The 21376-nt window shown below is 42.0% G+C and overlaps 1 protein-coding gene across 3 annotated transcripts in view; it reads left to right on the plus strand.

The window, feature by feature from the left end:
• Positions 1-20508, plus strand: part of FHL5 (four and a half LIM domains 5) — a 31370-nt gene extending 10862 nt beyond the window's left edge. For 2 of the 3 annotated variants that reach the window (XM_006118418.5, XM_089777194.1), the window contains exons 2-6: positions 3119-3289; positions 8391-8565; positions 10516-10685; positions 13785-13971; positions 18805-20508. In XM_006118418.5, coding sequence (XP_006118480.2) covers positions 3137-3289; positions 8391-8565; positions 10516-10685; positions 13785-13971; positions 18805-18956 — 837 coding nt within the window. In that variant the 5' untranslated portion in view covers positions 3119-3136 and the 3' untranslated portion in view covers positions 18957-20508. Of the gene's footprint in view, positions 1-2103; positions 3290-8390; positions 8566-10515; positions 10686-13784; positions 13972-18804 lie in introns of those variants that run through there. The other variant, XM_089777193.1, reaches the window with a different exon arrangement.
• Positions 20509-21376: the final 868 nt, after the last annotated feature.

Below are 21376 nucleotides of genomic sequence, written 5' to 3' on the forward strand. Positions count from 1 at the left end.
ACCTAAATAAAAATTCAATTGCATTTTGAGCCAGACCCACAAGGTCCAAGTTGTGTTTAGCAGCTGAGAATCTGGTAAATGATATTAATAGTATTTTTGCGGTGAGTACTAAAGATAATTATATCTCATATGTTTTGATCATATTAATGGCAAAAGGCAAAACATATTTTGTGTTTGGTTGGAGAGGTGTGTAGATTGGAATCTGTGATGTGTTGACTGACACGTGTCCAGAGATGGTAATAAATAAACTCCTGCCATTATCCATAGAGTCATTCCCACTCCCCAAAATTTGATTGCAAAGGTATTGTTAGTGCAACTGTCACAGGATGCACTACACGAAAACAGATTATATAGCTCAAAAACTTACAACATGGCAGTCTGCTTAGTCTAATTGTTGCTTGCTGTGCTAAAAATAGGTGGAACCTAAGTATGTGGAAGTCCAGATGCAAACTCCTGTTATAATTATAACCCCAGAACAGGATAGACAATAAAACTGAAATATTAGTAAAGGAGCACTTGATTCCCACTGATTTGAGTTACAGATCATTTGACTTTTTTACTGCATCCTGTACTGGCTAGTGCAATGATTTAGTGTGGTTAGAAAGATAGTAAATCAGCTCAACTAAAAATGTTTTCAACACACAAGGACAACAAGTTTTCCACAGCTTGTGCCAAACGAACAAGCCATTATTTTTGGTTTAAGATAAGCATTCCATCTTCCTCCCCTACTTATTCTTCACAATCATGCCACAACCCTCAGGGAACAGAATAAAAACAGAGTTCTATGCTTTGAGTTTACTGTAGTGAGGAGATTGTCATGCTTTCTTATAGTTTCAAATATTCTTTTGTATTACAGTATGTCTAATAGTCCTCACGAAGGAAGAAAAAACTGTAGTGCTTCTGTAAAGCTGCAGTCTGGATATGAGCTGTACAGTGGTTGCAGGAGAAAGATTAGGTGTGAGCATGACAGCATAGAACTAATCTAGTTTTAAAGTTACTGGCTTCCTCAAATGTTATTCCTTTTGATTCTTTTCTTTGCTACTTTCACCCTTTGCAGCCTGTTCAGCTAAGTTGTAACATACTCTTTGCTTTATACGTGCAAGAGTTCAGTTATAGCTGCCCAAAGTCAATGAGATGTAAATACGTTATGAGATCTAGTGTTTCTTAAATCATCTGTAACTATGGTTGTTGACAGTAACTGCAGAATGACCCTAACTTATGAGCTATTCAAATGTGCAGCCTAATGAGTCCAGCAGATGTCTGAGTTTTTCTTCACTGTGAACCTTTTGGAGGCGGTTTCCCTTGTTCCCAGGAACCATGACCCAATTTTAGCAAAAGGCTGCTGATCCAACAAGCAGTAACAAGACTGAAATAAGATTCCTTTCTCACAAGCCTCAAAAGAATCAGTTTCAGACACCAAATTTCTAGGCTTATTAAAGCTCTCTTTGCCTTGTAAAACTGGGGGAAGGGGAATGCATGAGATTGGGTGCTCAGAAAATTGATGGTATTTCCTGCATCTGGTTGATATGGAAATATCATTTTTTCTCACAGTATGCTAGCATGTTCCAAGTTACATTCTGAGAGGAACCTGGCAATACAGTTGCATCTCAGAAAAACAAAAGACTAATCACTTCCAACAATAACAAAAGAGAGCTTGGTCTGATTCAGAGTTTATGTTGGTTATACCTGATTTATCCCTCTCTCCCTTTTTCTTAGGATATCCAAGAGAAGAAAGCTACTCAAATCTCCCTGCACATACTAAATACTCTGAGGCTATGTCTACACTGCTGTTTTTTGGGCATACGATATGCAAATCATGCTCTCATTTGCATATCTTCTGCCGATCCTTTTTGCAGAAGAGGTTTTGCCATTAAAAAGTCCCGTGTAGATGCAGCCATTTGTCAGAAAAAAAACCTTTTTCGCAAGATCTCTTATTCCTCAAAAAATGAGGTTTACAGGATCTTGCAAAAAAGGCTTTTTTCTAACAAATGACCCCATCTACACTAAGCTTTTTAGTGGCAAAACCTCTTCTGCAAAAAGGATCGGCAGAAGATATACAAATGAGAGCATGATTTGCATATCTTCTGCCAAAAAAAAAAAAATGGCAGTGTAGACATAGCCTGAGTTTAGTATTACAGAGATAAGCTCCACAGTGTAGACCAGCTAACCAGTGGTTCCTTGTCCATCTTCCATCCATGGTGGGGATAGGGTTTCCAAAAGGAAAACATATTCCAGAAAGAAAGGAGTTGACAAGGAAATTGGCAACATTCTGGAGATCTGTTGGTGAGGAGAAGTCTGAAAATTTTGGCACACACCTACCTTTTCTTTGGCTTATTTAAATATTCAGTCAGTTTGATTTCAGAAAAGTTTTTGTCCACATAGTATGATTTTTCTGGATAATTTACTCTTCACAATGTACTGGATAACATACATTTTCTCCAGTGTGGTTTGGTGACTTGGGAAGCTCACAAACCTAGTTACTTACTGTATAAGGCTTTGTGTCTTCATGTTTCACCTATTTTCTTCTGAATTCAAATCCTCTATGGCCAGTGTGCTCACTTGCAAACTTCTGATTGATTTCCTCCATGTATTTTTGAAATCCCAAGTTACATTCAATATCCAGTGCATGTTTCATCTTTTTTATGTCTGCTGGATCTTTTTTATGACTGAAATTCTACCGAGAAAATGCTAAGGTTTATTCCTTTTTTTTTTGGCAGAATAGTTCTTTTCTAGGAGTAAAGTGGTCTTAGATAAGAAATGTATATTTGCCAGATTGGTTTTGGTTCTAATAGTGGAAATTTCAGGCACTAGAGCTATCAGTGTAAATACTAACAGATTTAAACTGAGTCAATCTTCTTGTTTGGGTTTATGAAGGCAACCCATTTCTGAATATTACTCATTGCTAAAGACTGCCATTTTGTTGCCAAAGGGCTCCAACATTAGGAACCCCAACCACAGCAAGTAACCGGGGAATCGTTGCTCTAAATTGCACCAATAATGCATTAGTGGCCACAGATGTGAGATGGAGCTTCTGCATCACTGCATACTGCATATTGTTTGTTGGGGCCTAAACTCTTCCATTCATCTTATGTATTAATCTTCCTTCTTCTCAAAACAGTTAAAGAACCCCCCAAAAATGACCAGTAATCACTGCCATTACTGCATGGAATCCCTTCTTGGCAGAAGGTATGCACTGAGAGAAGAGCATTCTTACTGTGTTACGTGCTATGATGACCTCTTTGCTAACTCCTGTGAAGAATGCAAGAAGCCCATTGAATGTGATGCCAAGGTAAGCATTTATTTTGGTTTCAGTTTTATGTATTTATTGAGATTGTTAAATCACAGAGTATAAGATCTGCCTCTTTAGGGGTGGATTCCACCCAAGGTTTTCTGTGCCAAAAATGAATACAGAAGCTCTGCACAAAGCTGGATTTAGCTGTTGTGCTAATGTGAGATGGAGCTTCTGCATCCCTGTATACTAGGGCAGGGGATGGTTCCATGCTGTCCGGTAATATGCTGCTGCAGAAGGAAGCTTTGGGGCAGGAACCATAGGAGCTACACTTGTGTGGATTCAGTGACCAATTCCACCGTTCACTGCTGGTTAGCTCCCTGCGTAAAGACTGTACAGATTTTGGTTGGTGATACTAGGGAGAGGATCCACCAAGAAAGCAACCAAACTATTTAATTCACTTCCACAATATTTTGTAGTATCCTCAACTTCCAGTGAATAGCAGTACTTTATTTATCAATGTTACGGTTTTATACCTCTGTCCTGTATTTTAGGACTGAGTGACTTCCATATAAAATCAAATAGCAATAAGAAAGTCTCTTTTGGGGTTGTGTGTTTGCTTGGGTGAGTGTCATTCCTGTTGTGGCAAAAAGGGTTGGTGATTGTAAAGAAATATCTTGGGTTGTTTAACTATCTCAGTGTTTCTCAACGTGGTCCGTGGACCTCACTCTAAGAAAGCAGCTACCAGGCCACTCTGGTTTGTCTACTTACCGGTTCCACAGCCACGCAGCTTCAAGGCTCTCATTCGCTGTGGTTCGCCTTTTGCCAGTAAGTAAACAAACTGGAGCACCTGGTAGCAGCTTTCTTAGAATGGGTCCATGGACCACTTTGAGAAACACTGGTTTAACTTTTTTTTTCCCTCTAGCACTCTCACTAGTTGCAATCTCGCACTCTCCCCCTACTCTACCCTCTCTTGCTGTCCCTGTACTTCAATAGATAAGATCACAGGAAACTGTAAAATAAATGCTTCCAAGGGATGTCCAGGGAAAAACAACTTCACTTTGTCTATAAATTGGTTTTATTATAAATGTTTAGTCAACACACAGGAGTTCAGCGGGAAGGGAACAATATTTATCATTTTTATGTAATGTCTGTCTTCGTAAACAAGATGCCTTCAGAGGGCATATTTTGATTAAAATATCTTACTTGCAATATGACAGCTTAATTTCTTGTTTATCTCACACCACCTGGCTTGTCTCAAAAAGGCAATCTCCATGTTAGACACAATCAGACAGAACAAACTTCAGCTTTCTGGACTCTGCTTTCCTTGAATCTAGACAACTTGCAGAACTTTAATCAGAACTGTGATATCCTGAGTAGGTGCAGTTAGTTGTCAGCTGACAGCTTTTCCCCTTTAGTTCTGACTCACAACCCCTGCATTTCACTTTGAGTTTTAAATTCAAATGAACCCGGAAACTTCAAGGGAGACTATCAATGCACCCATGTTTCACATGGTTTCAAAACATAGAAATTTTCCCAGGCTCACTTGTACCACAAACCAGATATATTCACAACGTTTGGGGAAACAGGGTGGTGCTCTGCTCAGCAGGAGAGCTGAGTTTGGAATCATATGAGAACTGAGGCTTCTTGGAGCTGGTCCTGGAACCTACAAGAAGACAGGTAATTTCTGATTTAGTCCTAAGTGCAGCACAAGATCTGATATAAGAGGTGCAGCACAACATCTGGTCTAAGAGCTAGATTGCTTGGTAATAGCAACCATAATATAATTAAATTTAAAATTCCTGTGGTGAGGAAAACTACACAACCAGGCCCACTGATGGAGGGGAGCAAAGGGGCAACTACCTGGCCTGGGGCTCTTGGCTGCTGCTACTGCAGGTCATTTGAATCTCCACCAGAGACATAGGTGGTGCACTCCAGGTAGCACGGAAGGACTGGTATGAGGGGAGGCACAGCATGCTCTAGGCAGTGCTGAGGACTGCTTGGGGGAGCCTAGTCCTATCCTAACCCCTTCCACCCAAAGGGAGAAAAGGCAGAATATATTTTGATACCTAGCAGCAGTTATAAAAAAAGATGAAAGAAAATCTATGTAACTATATAAAACAAAGCTATAAAACAAAGCCTATATAACTACTACTATGTGTCAGGCCTACCCGGCAAGTCCGTCAGCATCACTGACCATACTAGCCCAACCCTCGCATTTAATTTCAGAAAGGGGGACTACACAAAAAGTGAAGAAGTTAGTTAAACAGAAGTTAAAAGGTAGAGTGATAAAAATGAAATCCTTGTAAGCTGCATGGAAACTTTAATGACACCAAAGATTCCCAAACCCGAGCCATTCTTTTTAGGTGAGAAATCTAAGGAACTGTCCCACAGTGAGGTGGTGTGAGAGGAGGGTTTAGAACAAATTGATAAACTAAACAGTAACAAATCGCATTAGCCAGATGGTAGTCACCTAAGGAGTTATGAAGGAACTCCAATGTGAAATTGCAGAACTAACTATAGTTTGTAACCTAGCATTCAAATCAGCTTCTGTATCAAATGACTGGAGGATAACTAAAATGATGGCAATTTTTAAAAAGGACTCGAGAGGTGATCCCAGCAACTACAGGCCAATAATTCTGACTTCAGTAGCAGACAAACTGGTTGAAATTATAGTGAAAAAGCAAAATGGTCAGACAAGTAGATTAACATAACTTGTGGGGGAAGAGTCAAGAGGATTTTTCTAAGGGGAAATCATACTTCATTAATCTACTAAAAATCTTTGTGGCGTGTGGACAAGGGGATCCAGTGGATATAGTATGTGTAGATTTTTTAGAAAATCTTTGACAAGGTCTTTCACCAAAGGCTCTTAAGTAAAGTAATCTGTTAAGGCATGTCTACACTTGCACCCTCTTTTGAGAGAGGGATGCAAATTAAGACATTTGAAATCACAAATGAAGCAGATGACCTAGAGGTGTTCGATCACCCTGGCGAAATGCCCTACATTGGGTGGGAGGATTCCTAAATGACTGCATCTGGTGGTTTTATGGCCCTGCTACATCAGCAGTGCCAGAGGGGCCAGAGGATAATGGAGGGCAGGATCTGTGCTCTCCAGGGAAGAGGTCAATGGTCCCAATGGAGGTAAAAGATAGAGCACAGCTGTGTATCATATGGCAATTATCAAGGGAAAACTGCTGGTTTGGGCAGAAAACTGCCCCAAAACTCTGTGACCAGCATTTTCAGCAGCCGACTCATCCATGTGACCCAAAAAACCCCTCTGGCTACATCTAGACAGGCATGATTTTCCGCAAATGCTTTTAATGGAAAAGCTTTTCCGTTAAAAGCATTTGCGGAAAAGTGTGTCCAGATTGGCATGGATGCTTTTGCGCAACAGCATCTGTGGCCAATCTAAACGCGCTTTTGCGCAAAAAAGCCCCAATCGCCATTTTCACGATCAGGGCTTTTTTGCGCACAACAAATCTGAGCTTCTACACTGGCCCTTTTGCGCAAAAGGACTTTTGCCCGAATGGGAGCGGCATAGTATTTCTGCAAGAAGCACTGATTTCTTACATGAGAATGTCAGTGTTCTTGCGGAAATTCAAGTGGCCAGTGTAGACAGCTCACAAGCTTTTGCGGAAAAACTTGCCAGTCTAGACACAGCCTCTGTGTTCAGAAGCCCAACCTACCTGTCTGATCCAAAATTTAAAATTAAAACCAACTAAGTTACAGCATCATTTCATGCCAACTATTTTGGCCCCTAGATGGATAGCTGAATCACATTCCAGAAGACTATGAAGTATCTACTTTACAAGCACTACAGCAGCACAATTACACTGTAGCACTATTGACATCTGCTTCAGAGACAGAATGGGTTTTTCCTCACTGTAGCAAATCCACCCACTTGAGAGGAGGTAGCTAGATGGCTGGAAGAATTCCACAATGGGACTTAAGTTGCCTTAACAGAAAGTTTGTCATTGTTGTGAATTTTTCACCCTGAGCTACACAGCTAGGTTGGCCTAAGTTTGAGATGTGGTGCAGGCCTGAGACACAGGAAAAGCCAGGATGAAAATATAATAGGAGTGAAGTGAAGAGGATACAACACACAACAATCAGCCAAAAAAATTGCCCCTTTAGGGTGACAATTGGTGGTTCCTCACAGAATTAAAGGGCTACCCCCCTGCCTTCTTTCTCTCTCCTTTCTATATTTTTGCCCCAGGCTACTCTTTGACAATAGCTTTTGTTATATAGGCAACCAGAGAAAATGGTAGGTGTTCAGCACTTCTTAAAATTAAGTCTTATGTATTTTATTTCCCCTTTTATTACTTTAAGGGGGACTTATACAGTCAATAAAAGACCCATTTGTGCTTCTTTGTACTACCTTCATTAGAAAGAAGATCTGGAAGTATTTGATTTATTTTCCTACAGGATTTGTTGCTGTTTAGTTGTTTGGGTTTTTTGTTAATGCCTATTTAACTCAATCACACTCTAAAGAGATTTAAAGACAGATATTTTTAAATGATTCAACATGCTTAAGCACTAAGAAAGCTAAGAAAATATACAACAAGATTTTCAGTTTGTTTTATTAAGAACAAGGAAGATAAAGTTTAACATGCCTCATATTTCTAAGATTAAAAAACAAACACAAAGGGTAGTCTGCATAAAGGTTGCTTCCCCCATCATTTAAGCAGGTTTCACTTGCTTGTTATCTGAGAGGCCATAATCCTTTGAGTTCTTTAGTTACCCATAGAGTATTTCAGGGGGAAAAAATGGTTTTTTAAAAAAAAAGGTCTGCATTTTTCATGTAGAGACCTTGAAAGAAAGAAAAAATGCTAGTGGCTTTTATTAAAGGGATGAACTCCATTTGTTTCCTGTGACTGTCATCTTTAAAATACTAAGTAATCCTGCCATGGAGGAACAGCTATGGCCTGAGCAAAGGAGCTCTTTGTGGTCAATAAAAGTGAACTACAGAATATCCTGCCCATCTTTTCACTCTGGATAGATTTTATTTGTCATCTTTGACAATTATTTTCCAGCTAAAGGCACAAGCCATTGGTCCAGTCACTCTCCAAGTGCTTTTTGTTTAGTCTTTTTTTTTTTTAAAGTGTGGGGTTGTGGTGGAGTAAACCAATGCTTTCCATTAACATGTATTACTCTCTCAAAGGATCTCTCCTATAAAGGCCGCCACTGGCATGCAGCGTGCTTCAAGTGTGCCAAATGCAATCACTCTTTGGTGGAAAAGCCTTTTGCTGCCAAGGATGAGCTCTTGCTGTGTACTCACTGTTATTCTAATGAGTATTCATCAAAGTGCGTCCACTGTCAGAAGGCCATTATGCCTGGTAAGTTAACAAGGGCTCTTCACTAACTCGATGAAATGATTATATTGCACTTTTAATTAAATGCAAGCACTTGCATAGTTAAGCTACAAGCAGAGCATAATTCCCTGTCTTTCAGTACAGCATGCAGGGGACTATCTTCCCCTCTTTTAATCCTTCTGGCAGTTAATGAGGTGGGGGAAGGCGGATGCATGCTCATATTTTAAGATTTAACATTGCACGTGTAATTATATTAAACCTGCAAGGAATAATATTACAATCTTGAAACAGACTCAGATTTTCCCACATAGGCTCACTGACATTGCCTACACTTGCAATTCTCAGGAAATCTACCATTAGACTGACTACAGTAGGAGTGCTAATATGAGTGTAGAGAATGCTGCTATCTGTATTTTTCCATTGTGTCATTTAGACCTTCAGAGATCAGACCTGGTTACAGTTTGTTTGCTTTGTTTTTTGTGAGGAAATTTTTGTTGCTGTATCATGATTTCTTCGAAGATGAAAACTTTTCTTTAAAATATTGTCAAGATATTATTGTCAATCATTTGTGATGATTAGTTTAACTTACATTTTTATCAGACTAAGTTTCTCAAATTGTTTTCAAGATTTTTAATTTACCAAACACTGTTTTGTTTTGTTTTGTTTTATTTACTGTTTTGGTTTATCTCCCAAGTGTAGCTATACCCCCATATGTTTTATACTAATATAATTGTGTATACAGGGGTGTTGTACTTCTTTAACTCCAACGGTATAGTTAAGAGGGTACCACTTGTGTGTAGACAAACACCTACTGTAAAAATTTTTTAAAAAATTAAAATTAATGGAGATTGCCTATCTCCTAGAACTGGAAGGGACTTTGAAAGGTCATCGAGTCCAGTCCCTTGCCTTCACAGCAGGACCAAGTACTATCCCTGATGAATTTTTGCCCCAAATCCCTAAATGGCCTCTGCAAGGATTGAACTGACAACCCTGGGTTTAGCAGGCCAATGCTCAAACCACTGAGCTATCCCTCCCTGACAAGGATGATGTCTAAGGGCTTGTCTCTACTACCATGTAGCAACAGAGCTGTAGCTATGCCTGTAGGACCCTATAATGCAGACACACATTAGAGACAAGAGTTTTTCTGTGGCTGTGCTAACTCACACCTCCTTGAGCAGCTCAGTTGATAGATGTGTTCTTCCATCAACTTAGTCATGTGTACGCCAATGAGTAGGTCGGCTGAGCTACATCTATCAGGGTGTATAATTTTGTACATCTGGAGTGATGTAGCTATGTTCAGCCACATTTTAGGTGTAGACCAGGCCTGATTTTAGTGGCCTTACCAATTATTGTCCTTTAATACTTACGTCTCCAAACTATAAACTGTCCCATAGTCTTGCAAAAAGAAATGGCATGAGTGCTATTAGTCCCTGCTCCATTTGAGGATCGTAGAGAAAAGTTAAAGCACGCTGGCAGGTGACAAGGTGACGCTTGTCTGTTTCTGTCTTGGACACGGTTAACACCTCTTATTTTTTCTGGTCACTATGATCAGCCCTAATAGGTCAGGACAGCAAGGCCTGTTCTCTTACCCAGGGGAAACACCAACTCTATGATGTGATTTTGCAGCTTCTCCCTCCATTCAGAATGTGGGTGTACTCCCTTGCAGAGAGGAGAGGCATGGCCTGCTGTTGGAACATGTCTCCTCCTCCCCTACAAGGGGTTCTCTAGGAGACAATAAGAGGCCCCTGCTCTCTCAGCACTGAGGCACCAGCAGAGGAAAAGGAGGGAAGAAGCATTATAGTATGTGGATGTGGGTATGGATTATGACTTTGTAGTTGAATTGGATGTGGGGTGCAATGGTAGTCAGGGGCTCAACAAAGTCAGATGCAAGTTCATCTGGATGAGGGAATCTTGTCCTTCTGCAAGGTGATCCCTTAACTTCAGTGGCACTCACATGCTTTTATTGGTTTTCAGGTTCTCGTAAAATGGAATTTAAAGGAAGTTGCTGGCATGAAACTTGTTTTGTTTGTCAGTACTGCCGGCAGCCTTTAGGAACAAAGCCTTTGGTTACCAAAGACAATGAGAATTATTGTGTGCCATGTTTTGAGAAGCAGTTTGCACGCCACTGCTATGCCTGCAAGAAGGTAATTAACCAAACATAACTAAAGGGAAGAGCTAGAGCTCTACAAGACACTACTACGCTCGTTTTAATGCAATTCTGGACAAGGAAGCCAAAGATAAAACATTATGTACATTAGGATACTATAGGCAAAGTCTGATTACAGAAACTACAAGGTTAAAATAATCTCTGTAAACACCAAGCATTATAGACACATAGAGGTTTAAATCTGAATTTACATGAAACAGCAGGAAGGGCACAGGGCATACAAATGAGCTTTTCATAGGATGTCAGCAAGGGAGCTAATCTAAGGGCAAAGTTAGAGTTGATAGTAACATACAAGAACAAAGGAGGATAACTGGTATAGCAGAATGGAAGATCATACTGGCTACTTTGAAGTAGGAATAAGAGCCTCCGGAAAAGGGCGCTTTTTCCGGAGGATCGGGGCCAGTGTAGACGCTCTTTTCCGGCTTTTTTAAAAGCCGGAAAAAAGCGGCGGACATTTTTATTTAAATGCCGCGGGGGATATTTAAATCCCCCGCGGATTTCCCTACTACGATAGGTGAAATTTACATGCCCCTTCCGGAAAAGGGGCCAGTGTAGACGAGCCCACTATGTTTTGCTCTCCTAAGGGCATAAGAATGTTTTACCACAATGCTTACTTAGACTGTGGGTACATCTAGACTGCAAGGTATCCTAAAATAGCTACCCCACACCCAAGGAACGTATCCACTCTTTCGAAATAATTTTTTAAATAATGGACACACTATTTCGGCATCCCTGTAAACCTCATTTCATGAACAATAAGGGATGTCTCAAAATAGTGCTTTATTTAGAAATTTGGCGCTGTGTATACGTGTCAAATTTCTAAATAGGCTATTTCAAAATAAAATTGAAATAAGATACGCAAATTGCATATCTTATTTTGATTTTAGAGTGCAGTGTAGACATACCCTGGCTACTTCTTACTAAGTTAAAATACAATATTTTTGAAAACATTTAAAAAGTTACCCAAGAGTTGCTGAAAAGTTGAAAATGAGCCAGTAATTAATAGAATTCTACCATCTTCCATATTTAAAGGCCTAATTTCTTCTGCTGTTCTTAATTATTGGTATTACAGTAGCACCATAGAGTCAAGAAGTGGTCCCATTGTTTAAGCACAGTACATGAGGGTATGTCTACACTGCATCTAAGAAGTGTGATTCTCAACCAATGTAGATAAACTTGCCCTAGCTCTGCTTGAGCAAGTGTGCTACAAAAAGTAGTGCGGACAGGCGTTCAGGCTAGCCACAGGAGCTCAGGCAGGGTTGGACTTGCGCAGTTAGCATGAGACACAATGTCCACAGTGCTATCCTTAGCCACCCAGCTTGAGCAGATAGTTCAAGTCTATCTACTAGCGATGTTAACGAGTAATTGAATAGATGTATAACTACATCAAATATTATAGTTACACAACTATACGATAGTCCCTGGCGGCTGGGCCGGCAGCCAGTGCACTCCTAGCTCCACTTGCATGGAGGCCCCTGCGACTCTGCACTACTGCCTCTGTATCAGAGGCAGCAGCGTAGGGTGGCAGTTGGGAGCTGGTCCATGAGGGGAGCCAATTTAAAAACCAGCTCCCCACACAGGCGGCCTTCTGCTTGCTGTTCCGTGCTGCTGCCTCTGATATAGACACAGACACAGTGAGGGGAGGCTGGTACAAGGGAGAGCCACCTATCCCATCCCTCTGCCCATTGCTGCTGCCTCTATTAGAGGCAGCAGCATGGGGTAGCAGCAGCCCCTGGAGGGTCTGAGCTCCCCGCAGACACGAGATGCGCTGGCATCCCAAAAAGCATGCCTCATTGGGTGTTTGACTACACTATGACATCCCTACTGTCTACTTGGGTTAGAAATCACCCTTTCCAGCTGCAGTGTAGACATATTCTTAGAGATATTCCCTGTCCTGAAGAGTTTATGTTCTAAGTAGGAGGGATGATCCAGTGATTATGGTACTAGCCTGGGAGTTAGAGAACCAGGGTTCTATTTCCTGGTTTTACATATTTCTTGTGTGGACTTAGACAAGCCACTTAGTGTCAGTGTATCAGTTCCTCATCGGTAAAATGGGGATAACAGTTCTTTCCTACTTCACAAGGGGTTGTAAGAATTAGAGATGTGAAGGACTAGTCGACTAGACACTTCCCGCCCCCACTTGCTGCCTCTATCAGATAGAAGCAGCAAGGGGGGGAAAAGAGAGGTGTACTTCAAAGTGGCAGTGTCACACGGAGCCCGGGGTCAGCTGCTCCATGCAGCGCTGCCACTTTGAATGCGTTAGGCTCCTCGTGGCATTTCAAAGGCTGCGTGGAGCCTGGGATCAACTAAGGAGTCCCCAACGGACCCTGGGCTTTGTGCGGAGCACTGGTGCTTTGAATGTTATGGGAAGCCCAGCATTTCAAAGCAGCAGCATCGCAGGGAGCCCAACTGACCCCGGGCTCCATGCAATGCTGCCGCTTTGAATGCTGCATGGAGCCTGGCATTTCAAAGTGGTAGTGTCATGCGTAGCCTGGGATCAGCTGGGGACTCCCCCACTGACCAAGGACTTCATGCGGCACTGCCGCTTTGAAACGCCATGGCGGTGTTTCAAAGCAGCAGTGCCGGGCAGAATCTGGGGTCATTGGAGGAGTCCTCAGCTGACCCCGAGCTTCAGTGTTTTCACCTTTGAAGTGTAGCAACAGCCCTATACTTCAAAGGCGGAGGCGCCCTATCAACTAATCGAAGCAAAAATGCATCGACTATTCGATTAATCAATTACCCAATACTTAACATCCTTAGTAAGAATAAATACACTAAAGATGATGAGGTGCAGATGTTACAGTATCTGCTATGGAACCAACATGAATAATTTATGCAGCTGCATATTCATGTCAGTCCTACTCAGTCAAGATTAAAATCCAAACTGCAGAGAGGAAAGAAGTAGGAGGATTTATTTAAAAAAAAAACCCACGTACACCTTGGGAATTCCTACTTTAGACTACCCTTCACATGTTATCAGAATTGTGCAAATAAGAGAACATTTTGATTTTGCAGCTGAATGCTATGGATTCATGCTTTCATTCCTTTGTTTATTTGCTTTTTGTTGCTGCATCAGGTGATAACAACTGGTGGAGTGACCTACCATGACCAGCCATGGCACAAAGAATGCTTTCTGTGTGCTGGATGTAAGCAGCAACTGTCTGGGCAACGATTTATTTCCAGAGATGATTATCCATACTGCCTAGACTGCTTCAACAAGCTTTATGCACAGAAGTGTGCAGCCTGCAACAAACCCATTACTGGTGAGTCTAGCTATTTAAAGTAGATCAGCCACTAAAAAATTATCAGTGCTGATTCAGCTCAAATATCTGTAAATTCAGCGGTTTTCAAACTACAGGTCTCAACCCAGTACTGGGACATAGAATGTCAGGCACTGGGTCTCACTGCTGCAGGGTGATCAGGTGACCAGTGGGGGTGCCTGTCCTGGCACTGCAGAGTGTGCCAGACCCTAAAAGTGGCTGGCAGCAGGCACGGCTCCTAGGAGCGGGGAGAGGAAGAATGCACAGGGCTCCTCACATGACCCCAACCCAAGCACTAGCTCCACACTCCTTTTGGCTGGAAACCTGCTGCTGGCTGCTTCTTGGAGCAGCATGGGCTGTGGTGCAGGAGAGGCAGGAAGCCTGCCTTAGCATCCCCGCTGCATTGCTGGCAGGAAGCTGTTCAAGGTAAGCCCTTCTTGTCCCAGCCCTGACTCCCCCACCCCACAAAGCCAGAGTCCTTTCCTATACCCCAAAGCTCTCATCCTCAGCCACACCCTGGAGCCCAGACTCTAGTCAAATTATATTGGGTTGCAGGCATCTATGATTTTCTTCAACAGGTTAATGAGAAACAAAGTTTCAAAATCACTGTATTAACTAACATAAAATATTCCACTTGCAATTAAAATACTGCACTTATTGTGAATTTTAAGTCAGTTTGCTTAAAAAGTACTTTCTGGGTATGACTACACCAATAGTAGAACATGTGTTAACAAACTCTGGATTTGTTTACTTAGGGCTTGAGGTTAACCTAGGTTAGGAATTGTTGAATTGTCAGTTTCAACCTGGATCTCCAATGTCTACACTACGGCATATAGGCCTGAGTCCAACCACCCATATCTCAAACTTCCTAGCACACTCCCCAAATCTGGCTGCTCTAGTCCTTTGTTCATGGTGCAGGTTATGAAAACTTGACTGTCACCAAATGTAACTGTCCAGAGGAAAAGAAAGTGTTGTTACTATTAAACATGGTACTGGTGAGACCTCATCTGAAATACTGCATGCAATTCTGGTCTCCCATGTTTAAGAAAGATTAATTCAAACTGGAATAGGTGCAAGAGGAAGACTGCTAGGATAATCAAAAGAAAGAAAATCCCTACTTATGAGAGGAGACGCAAGATGCTTGATTTGTTTAGCCTAAACAAAGGAAGGCTTAGGGGGGATTTGACTGCTCTCTATAAATACATTAGAGGGAGAAAAACCAGGGGAGAGAGGGGGAGTTATTTTAGTTCAGCACCGATGTTGACACAAGAACAAATGTAAATAAAGTGGCCATTAAGATGCTTAGGCTTGAAATTAGGTGAAGGTTTCTAACCACCAGAGTAATGTTCTGGAACAGCCTTCTCAGGAGAATAGTATGTGGCAAAACAGTGGGGGCCAAAAAACCTAAGTCTCTTCAAGCCTGAACTTGATAAACTTATGTAAGGTACAGTATAATGAGACTGCCTACAATGGCATGTAGTTAACCTGTGACTGCTAGTAGCAAATATCCCCAATAGTCAATGATCATTTCCCAGGTGTCTAGCTCAGAGGTGGGCAAAAGGGCCTCTCCAGGCTGGATCCAGCCCGCCAAGTGGGTTGATTTGGCCTGTGGAGTCCCTGCCGCTCCCCTGCCCCCAGGCCAATTAGGACCTGGGGGCGGGGGAAGTGCACGAAGTTTCCTCCACCTTGCCAGGAGCACGTAACACTTTGAAGTTCCTCACGCTCTTGGCAGGGCAGGAGGAGACTTCACATGCTCCCCCACCCCCAAGCCCAGGGATTGGCCTGGGGGAGGGAGGAGTACGTGAAGTTTCCTCCGCCCCGCCCTCGCTCTATAAGGAACGCACTCCTGGCAGGGCGGGAGGAGGCTTCACATGCTCCCCCGCCCCCAGGCCAATCAGACCATGGGGGCGGGGGAGCACACAAAACTTCCTCTGCCCTGCCCCCACCCTGCGGGGGAGTGTGCAGCACTTTGAAGTGCCGCGGGCTCCTCGCAGGGTGGAGGAAACTTTGCACGCTCTTCCCGCTCCCAGTCTAATCAGGGCATGGGGGCAAGGGAGCGTGTGAAGTCTCCTCCTGCCTTGCCAGGAGCGTGTGACACTTCAAAGTGCTACGTGCTCCTGGCAGGGCAGAGGAAACTTCTTGCATTTTCCCCGCCCCCAGGCTCTAATTGGCCTGGGGAGTGGGAGAGCTTGTGAAGCCTCTTTCCACCCTGCCAGGGGCATGGGTGCTTAGTGGGAAGGGGGGGCAAAGGGACTCCCTCACCCCCAGACCAATCATGGTCTGTGGGTGGGGAAGCCCAGAAACATCCTGGCCCCACCCCTTCCACTTTAGCCCTGCCACTTCCAGGATGGTCCGGGGCCACTTCAAAAAATTTTGAAGTGGCCCCCAGCCAAAAATTATTGCTTACCCCTGGTCTAGCTGGTGGGACTTACTGGAATCGTCAGGTAAGCTCAGGAAATATACATCAGCTGAAAATAAGGTCAATGTTGTCTGGTGACACAAAAGGTGTCCTCCTATATTCTTCCTCCAAATCACACAAAAGGAAAAAAACAAAATCTATTTCATGCTCCCTATAAAGCTCTTTGTTATAAAACTTGCCCCACTGAAGGGGCAGTATGTAGGCTCTCAGCCATATGAAAGTGAGTTCCATGAATCGAATTCTGTTCTTAGCTATGTAAATGAAGACAGAATCTGAATTCGGTCCATAGTAAATGCAACATAACTTGTTAGACCATGTAAATCACATATTCTACAGGACCTACTAAGCATTACATTATTTTCATGTGCTGAAAAGACTTTTCTTTTGGTTTATATAAATGTCTTGTATATTTTTGGATGGAGGAACTGCAAAGTGAAGTTGAGTGACTCACGTCCCTAAGGATACACAAAGAGACACTTAGGGTACGTCAAGACTATTTCGGGATACCTCCTGAAATAGCTACCCCACATCCAAGGAACACGGCCACTATTTTGAAATAATTTTCAAAATAACAGATGCACTATTTCAGCATCCCTGTAAACCTAGTTCCACAAGGAATAAGGGATGTCTCAAAATAGTGCTTTATTTCAAAATTTGCATAGCGCTTATTGCGTATCTTATTTTGATTTTAGAGTGCAATCTAGATGTATCCTCAGTAGCATCCTACCTCTACTGTGAACACAAACATTTTGTATATTATTCCTGTAATCAGTTTTTTTCAGACCTAAAACTAGTACAATTGTATCTTAATTAGATATAACTGTTCTGTTTAGCTAAGGCACATTTACCACATTAAGAGTGCGTCTACACAGCAGAACATAACTTGAAATAAACTATGCAAATTGAGCTTCCTCTGACTTGCCTTACTCCTCGTACAATGAATCGGAGTAAGAAGTCCTCCAGCTTGATAGTATTTCGAAATAACTGCCATCTGTGTGGATACGGACTAAGTTATTTCAAAATAATGTTGCTGTGTAGACGTATCTCAAGAGATCTAGCCACTCATGGAATAGTTGTATTATGATTTGGCCCTGTGTCCTTAGATGATTTATAATTCAAAGTCAGGTCCATACCATGACTATTCTGAGACCATTAGTTGAGATGATTAGTAATGAATCCTCTACTCCTGTAGCCCAATGATGAAGTGTAATGGAACCAGCTAATAACAGTAGCATGCTACTCATATACATACATCCAAAAAGTTAGGGGAAATGCAATCAACTGTGATAAGATTACAGGGTGGAGGCAGTAACAGATTTAGGAATATTTGAGATTAACAAAATCTTCACTCACGTGTTAAGATATGGAGTTCCAAAATCCACCAGTATACCTACCTGAGGGTATGCTTTTTCTGGGACCTTATATTTCACATAGCTCAAACCTAGTGATTTTCAGTTTGAGTCCTGGACTATGAAAATCCCTAAATCTCAGACATGTTCCATTGAAATATCTGAATTTCACTTTATTTTGCACTGGAACCACAAAAATTCACATAATTTCTATCAGAGATGATTCCTGCCTCCAGGTGCAAGACCCAAAGAGGACAACTCATGACCACCCCAGTGTCTCCTCCCCTGCCAAGTGCCCAGACCAAGGCCACTGTGCTCTCCCCACCCACCTGAGGAAAGAAGGGGGCTCTGTCCTTCTGCTTTACCCCCCCTCCAAGCAGTACCATCCCTAGGCATACATGAAATACGCAGCCTGCCACCAGCAGAAGCCATGCAGGGTTGGCTTTAGTTGCACAGGGCCTCATAAATTGTAAGGATGGCCCTGCCTCCAGACACATTCAAACGTTCTCCCTGGCAACCGGGCCTTGCATTCCACTTGGCCTTGCACTCCATTTCCCCTATGGGCTGTGCAAGGGAGTCGACTGCTATCGCCGCATCAGGCCCTCCTGGTGATCCTTGGGGGTTGAGATGCTTTGTGGTGGAGAGGGCAAGTGATAATGGGAAGGTCTTGAGGGATGATTCCAACATGCCCTTGCCCACCTCAGCCCACCAGTACTCCCAGGCCAGATGGTGCATTCACTCCAGCCAGGGTAGCCTATGGGCTGGGCATTTGAGACCCCGGCCTTAGTGTATGAGTCACATCTATGCTTAGAGATCATAATGGAATATGAAAACAGGCAGGTATCTCACAGTTCGGAACTTTGTTGCAAATATTGTCCTCGTCTTTCATTTTTAGCACCTACCTTGCATATGTTGGGCAAATCTATTTTTACAGGATATTTCAAACTGCAGGATGCCTGTAGATTTCAGTGTGAAAGAAGACAACATGATATATTCAAAAACAGGCTATTGAATTTCAGATCTCTTCTGAAATGTATTGAATTCCCCTTTTCCTAATTTCTTTTTCAGCTCTTGGAGATGCCAAATATATCTCATTTGAAGCACGCCAGTGGCACAGTGACTGTTTTAACTGTGTAAAATGTTCCATTTCGCTGGTGGGCCAAGGATTTCTCACACAGCAGGACGACATTCTCTGTCGTGAATGTGGCTCTGCTGTATAGTTAGAGACACACACTCATTATTCTCTCATGCTGTAACCAAGTACTTCATTAGCCTGCAGTCAGAAATTCATCTAAAGGCCCTAAGAGTTATTTAGTCATTCAAGTCACTCTCCAACAGCAGTTCAATTCTATCACAGTGCTCAGCTGCCGCATGCATGCCTTGTGTCTTGTAACAAGAGTTTTACGCAGTTCTGGTTAAGAAAACATTTCAAAAGAAATGTCTGCATATATTTTAATGGAAATACAGTATGTTCGTCCTTGTAAAACAGTGCACTCTGCCGTTGGGAGCTTTAGGGTTTCATATTACATAATCCAAAAATTACTATGAAAAATCTTTATTGGGAAGACATAATAGGTGACCTTAATGAATATAAATTATACCAGTACTCTATTGATCCAGACATTGAGGTGTAAAGTGGTGGTGACAGTAGAGAAATGCATCCCCATTGGGTCACAATATTTAATCTGAACAATGCCCCTCTGCGCTCTGAACCTCAAGACTGCTGGACCAACAAAGGAGGCTGCTGCCAAAGTAGTCATTCTGCTATGTACAGGAGCTGGGGGGGTAGGAGGGTAGTATAGAAAGGGAAAGAGTCTGCATGACTTTCACCATTCCAGAGGGAAGAGTGCGGGGGGGGGGGGGGAGAGGGGACTACTTCTCTGCCTTGCAAACAGAAAGGAATAACAGAAATGGATACTCACTAATACAAGGAGACGAGAACCCACTCCATGGCCAGGAGGAGACAGAAGGCCATCTCCTCCATAATTTGCACCACCAACTACACAATTAAAAGCCGGTTTAATGCTTGTTTCAAATTGTACATGAAATCAGAATCCCCTTACAGTGTTCTACACTTTATCAGCAACTCACTTGCTTTTTTCCAGTTTTCTGATTCTCGTTATACTGGATGTTAACTAAGCAGTTTGCAAAAATGTGGGACTTAGCCAAGCAATTAATTATGGGTCCAAAATTACAGGTGCATGTTCACAGATTATTTTTGGAAAAGGTGACTGTAAAAAATCCATTTTCATTTTTTCCACTTCATATTTGCTTGTAGCAACAAAAATCTCTACATTACTAAGCACTATATATGGGAGAAAAAAAGTTGAATTATATGGGAGAAAAAAATTCTTTAAATTTTTCATGCATTATGATGAAGGAAAAGAGGAATTGCCAGATGGTATCTGATCAATGGACCCATCTAACCTAGTATCTAGTTTTCAACAGTGGCCAGCACGAGCTGCTCCAAATGAAAATGGAAGAAAATGCATAATGCACAAGTATGATATATGTTGCTATTCTTGTAAGTTTCTTACTAACACTTACCACCAGGATGAGCCATAGATCAAATGTCACCCAGACCATTTATAGCCCATTTCATGACTTTGATACACAATTTGCATGTGTCATTTAAGCCGGCTTTATATGATAAATTTGCATGCTGTGAATCTGTATTTTTTTCATGTCATGTAAAAGAAAATAAAAAAATTGTTTCCTGTAAGCTTATAGAAATCTGAAATGTGTTGATATCAAATAAAATTGAATTGTGCATCTACATTGTAAAGTTTTAAGTAGGTGACAGCCTTAGAATGTTAACCCTAGTTCTCTAGTTCCAAAGTTTGCTTTTCTCACCAATCAAAGGTACATTTTAAAGATACATTTCAAAAGGCCGCACTCACCATGCGGCATGTAAGCAGAATCCTCAAAGCTATCCGTGCACTAGGAAAAGTGTCCTTCAGCTCTGCACCCTGAATGAACTGGAGAACCTGGAGGGAAGAGTGCTTCCCATGTGCTAAAACATGACATGTTGTCCAATTTGACATAAGGGGTCTTTATCAATGGCATCCAAACATTTCCCATGTGCCACCATCTGGTGAAATCTACACACTTATTCTTTTCTTGTCTGCTGGCAGCTTACTAAGGTCATACAGCCCCTTTCCTCCATGTCTTGTTGTGGTGCTTCATTTATCCAAACCTTGGCTGAGAACATTGGTTCCAGGAAAATCTATTTTTCAGAAAAATTAGAAGGTTCTAAGAGATTCTATAAAGCTCCACAACATAGTAGGAGGTTACTGAAAATGAATCCACATATAGAATATCTGAAACATTTTACTTCAAACATTCTGCTACCCTTTTGGTTATGAACAACAAAAATGGCACCTTGAGTCTGGTGCCCCTAAGATTGGAGTTGCTTGCCCATAAGCCCAGCCCAGCCTTCCACAGAGTAGTTATGTTCTGAAGCATCAAAGCTGATCCTTTCTTAACAAACAAAAATAGGTTGCAAAACTAGCAATTTGCAGAGCTGGACTACAGTCCCTTTACCAAAATGAGCTAGTTTTCTATGAATATTTTTTCTTTGCTATGTCATCTTTTCAGAATACAAATAAATAAAACCACACTTTAGTCTGCCACTGGCATC

This window comes from Pelodiscus sinensis, chromosome 3 (genome assembly GCF_052426305.1).
Source record: "Pelodiscus sinensis isolate ZL-2025 chromosome 3, ASM5242630v1, whole genome shotgun sequence".
Taxonomy (NCBI): domain Eukaryota; kingdom Metazoa; phylum Chordata; order Testudines; family Trionychidae; genus Pelodiscus; species Pelodiscus sinensis.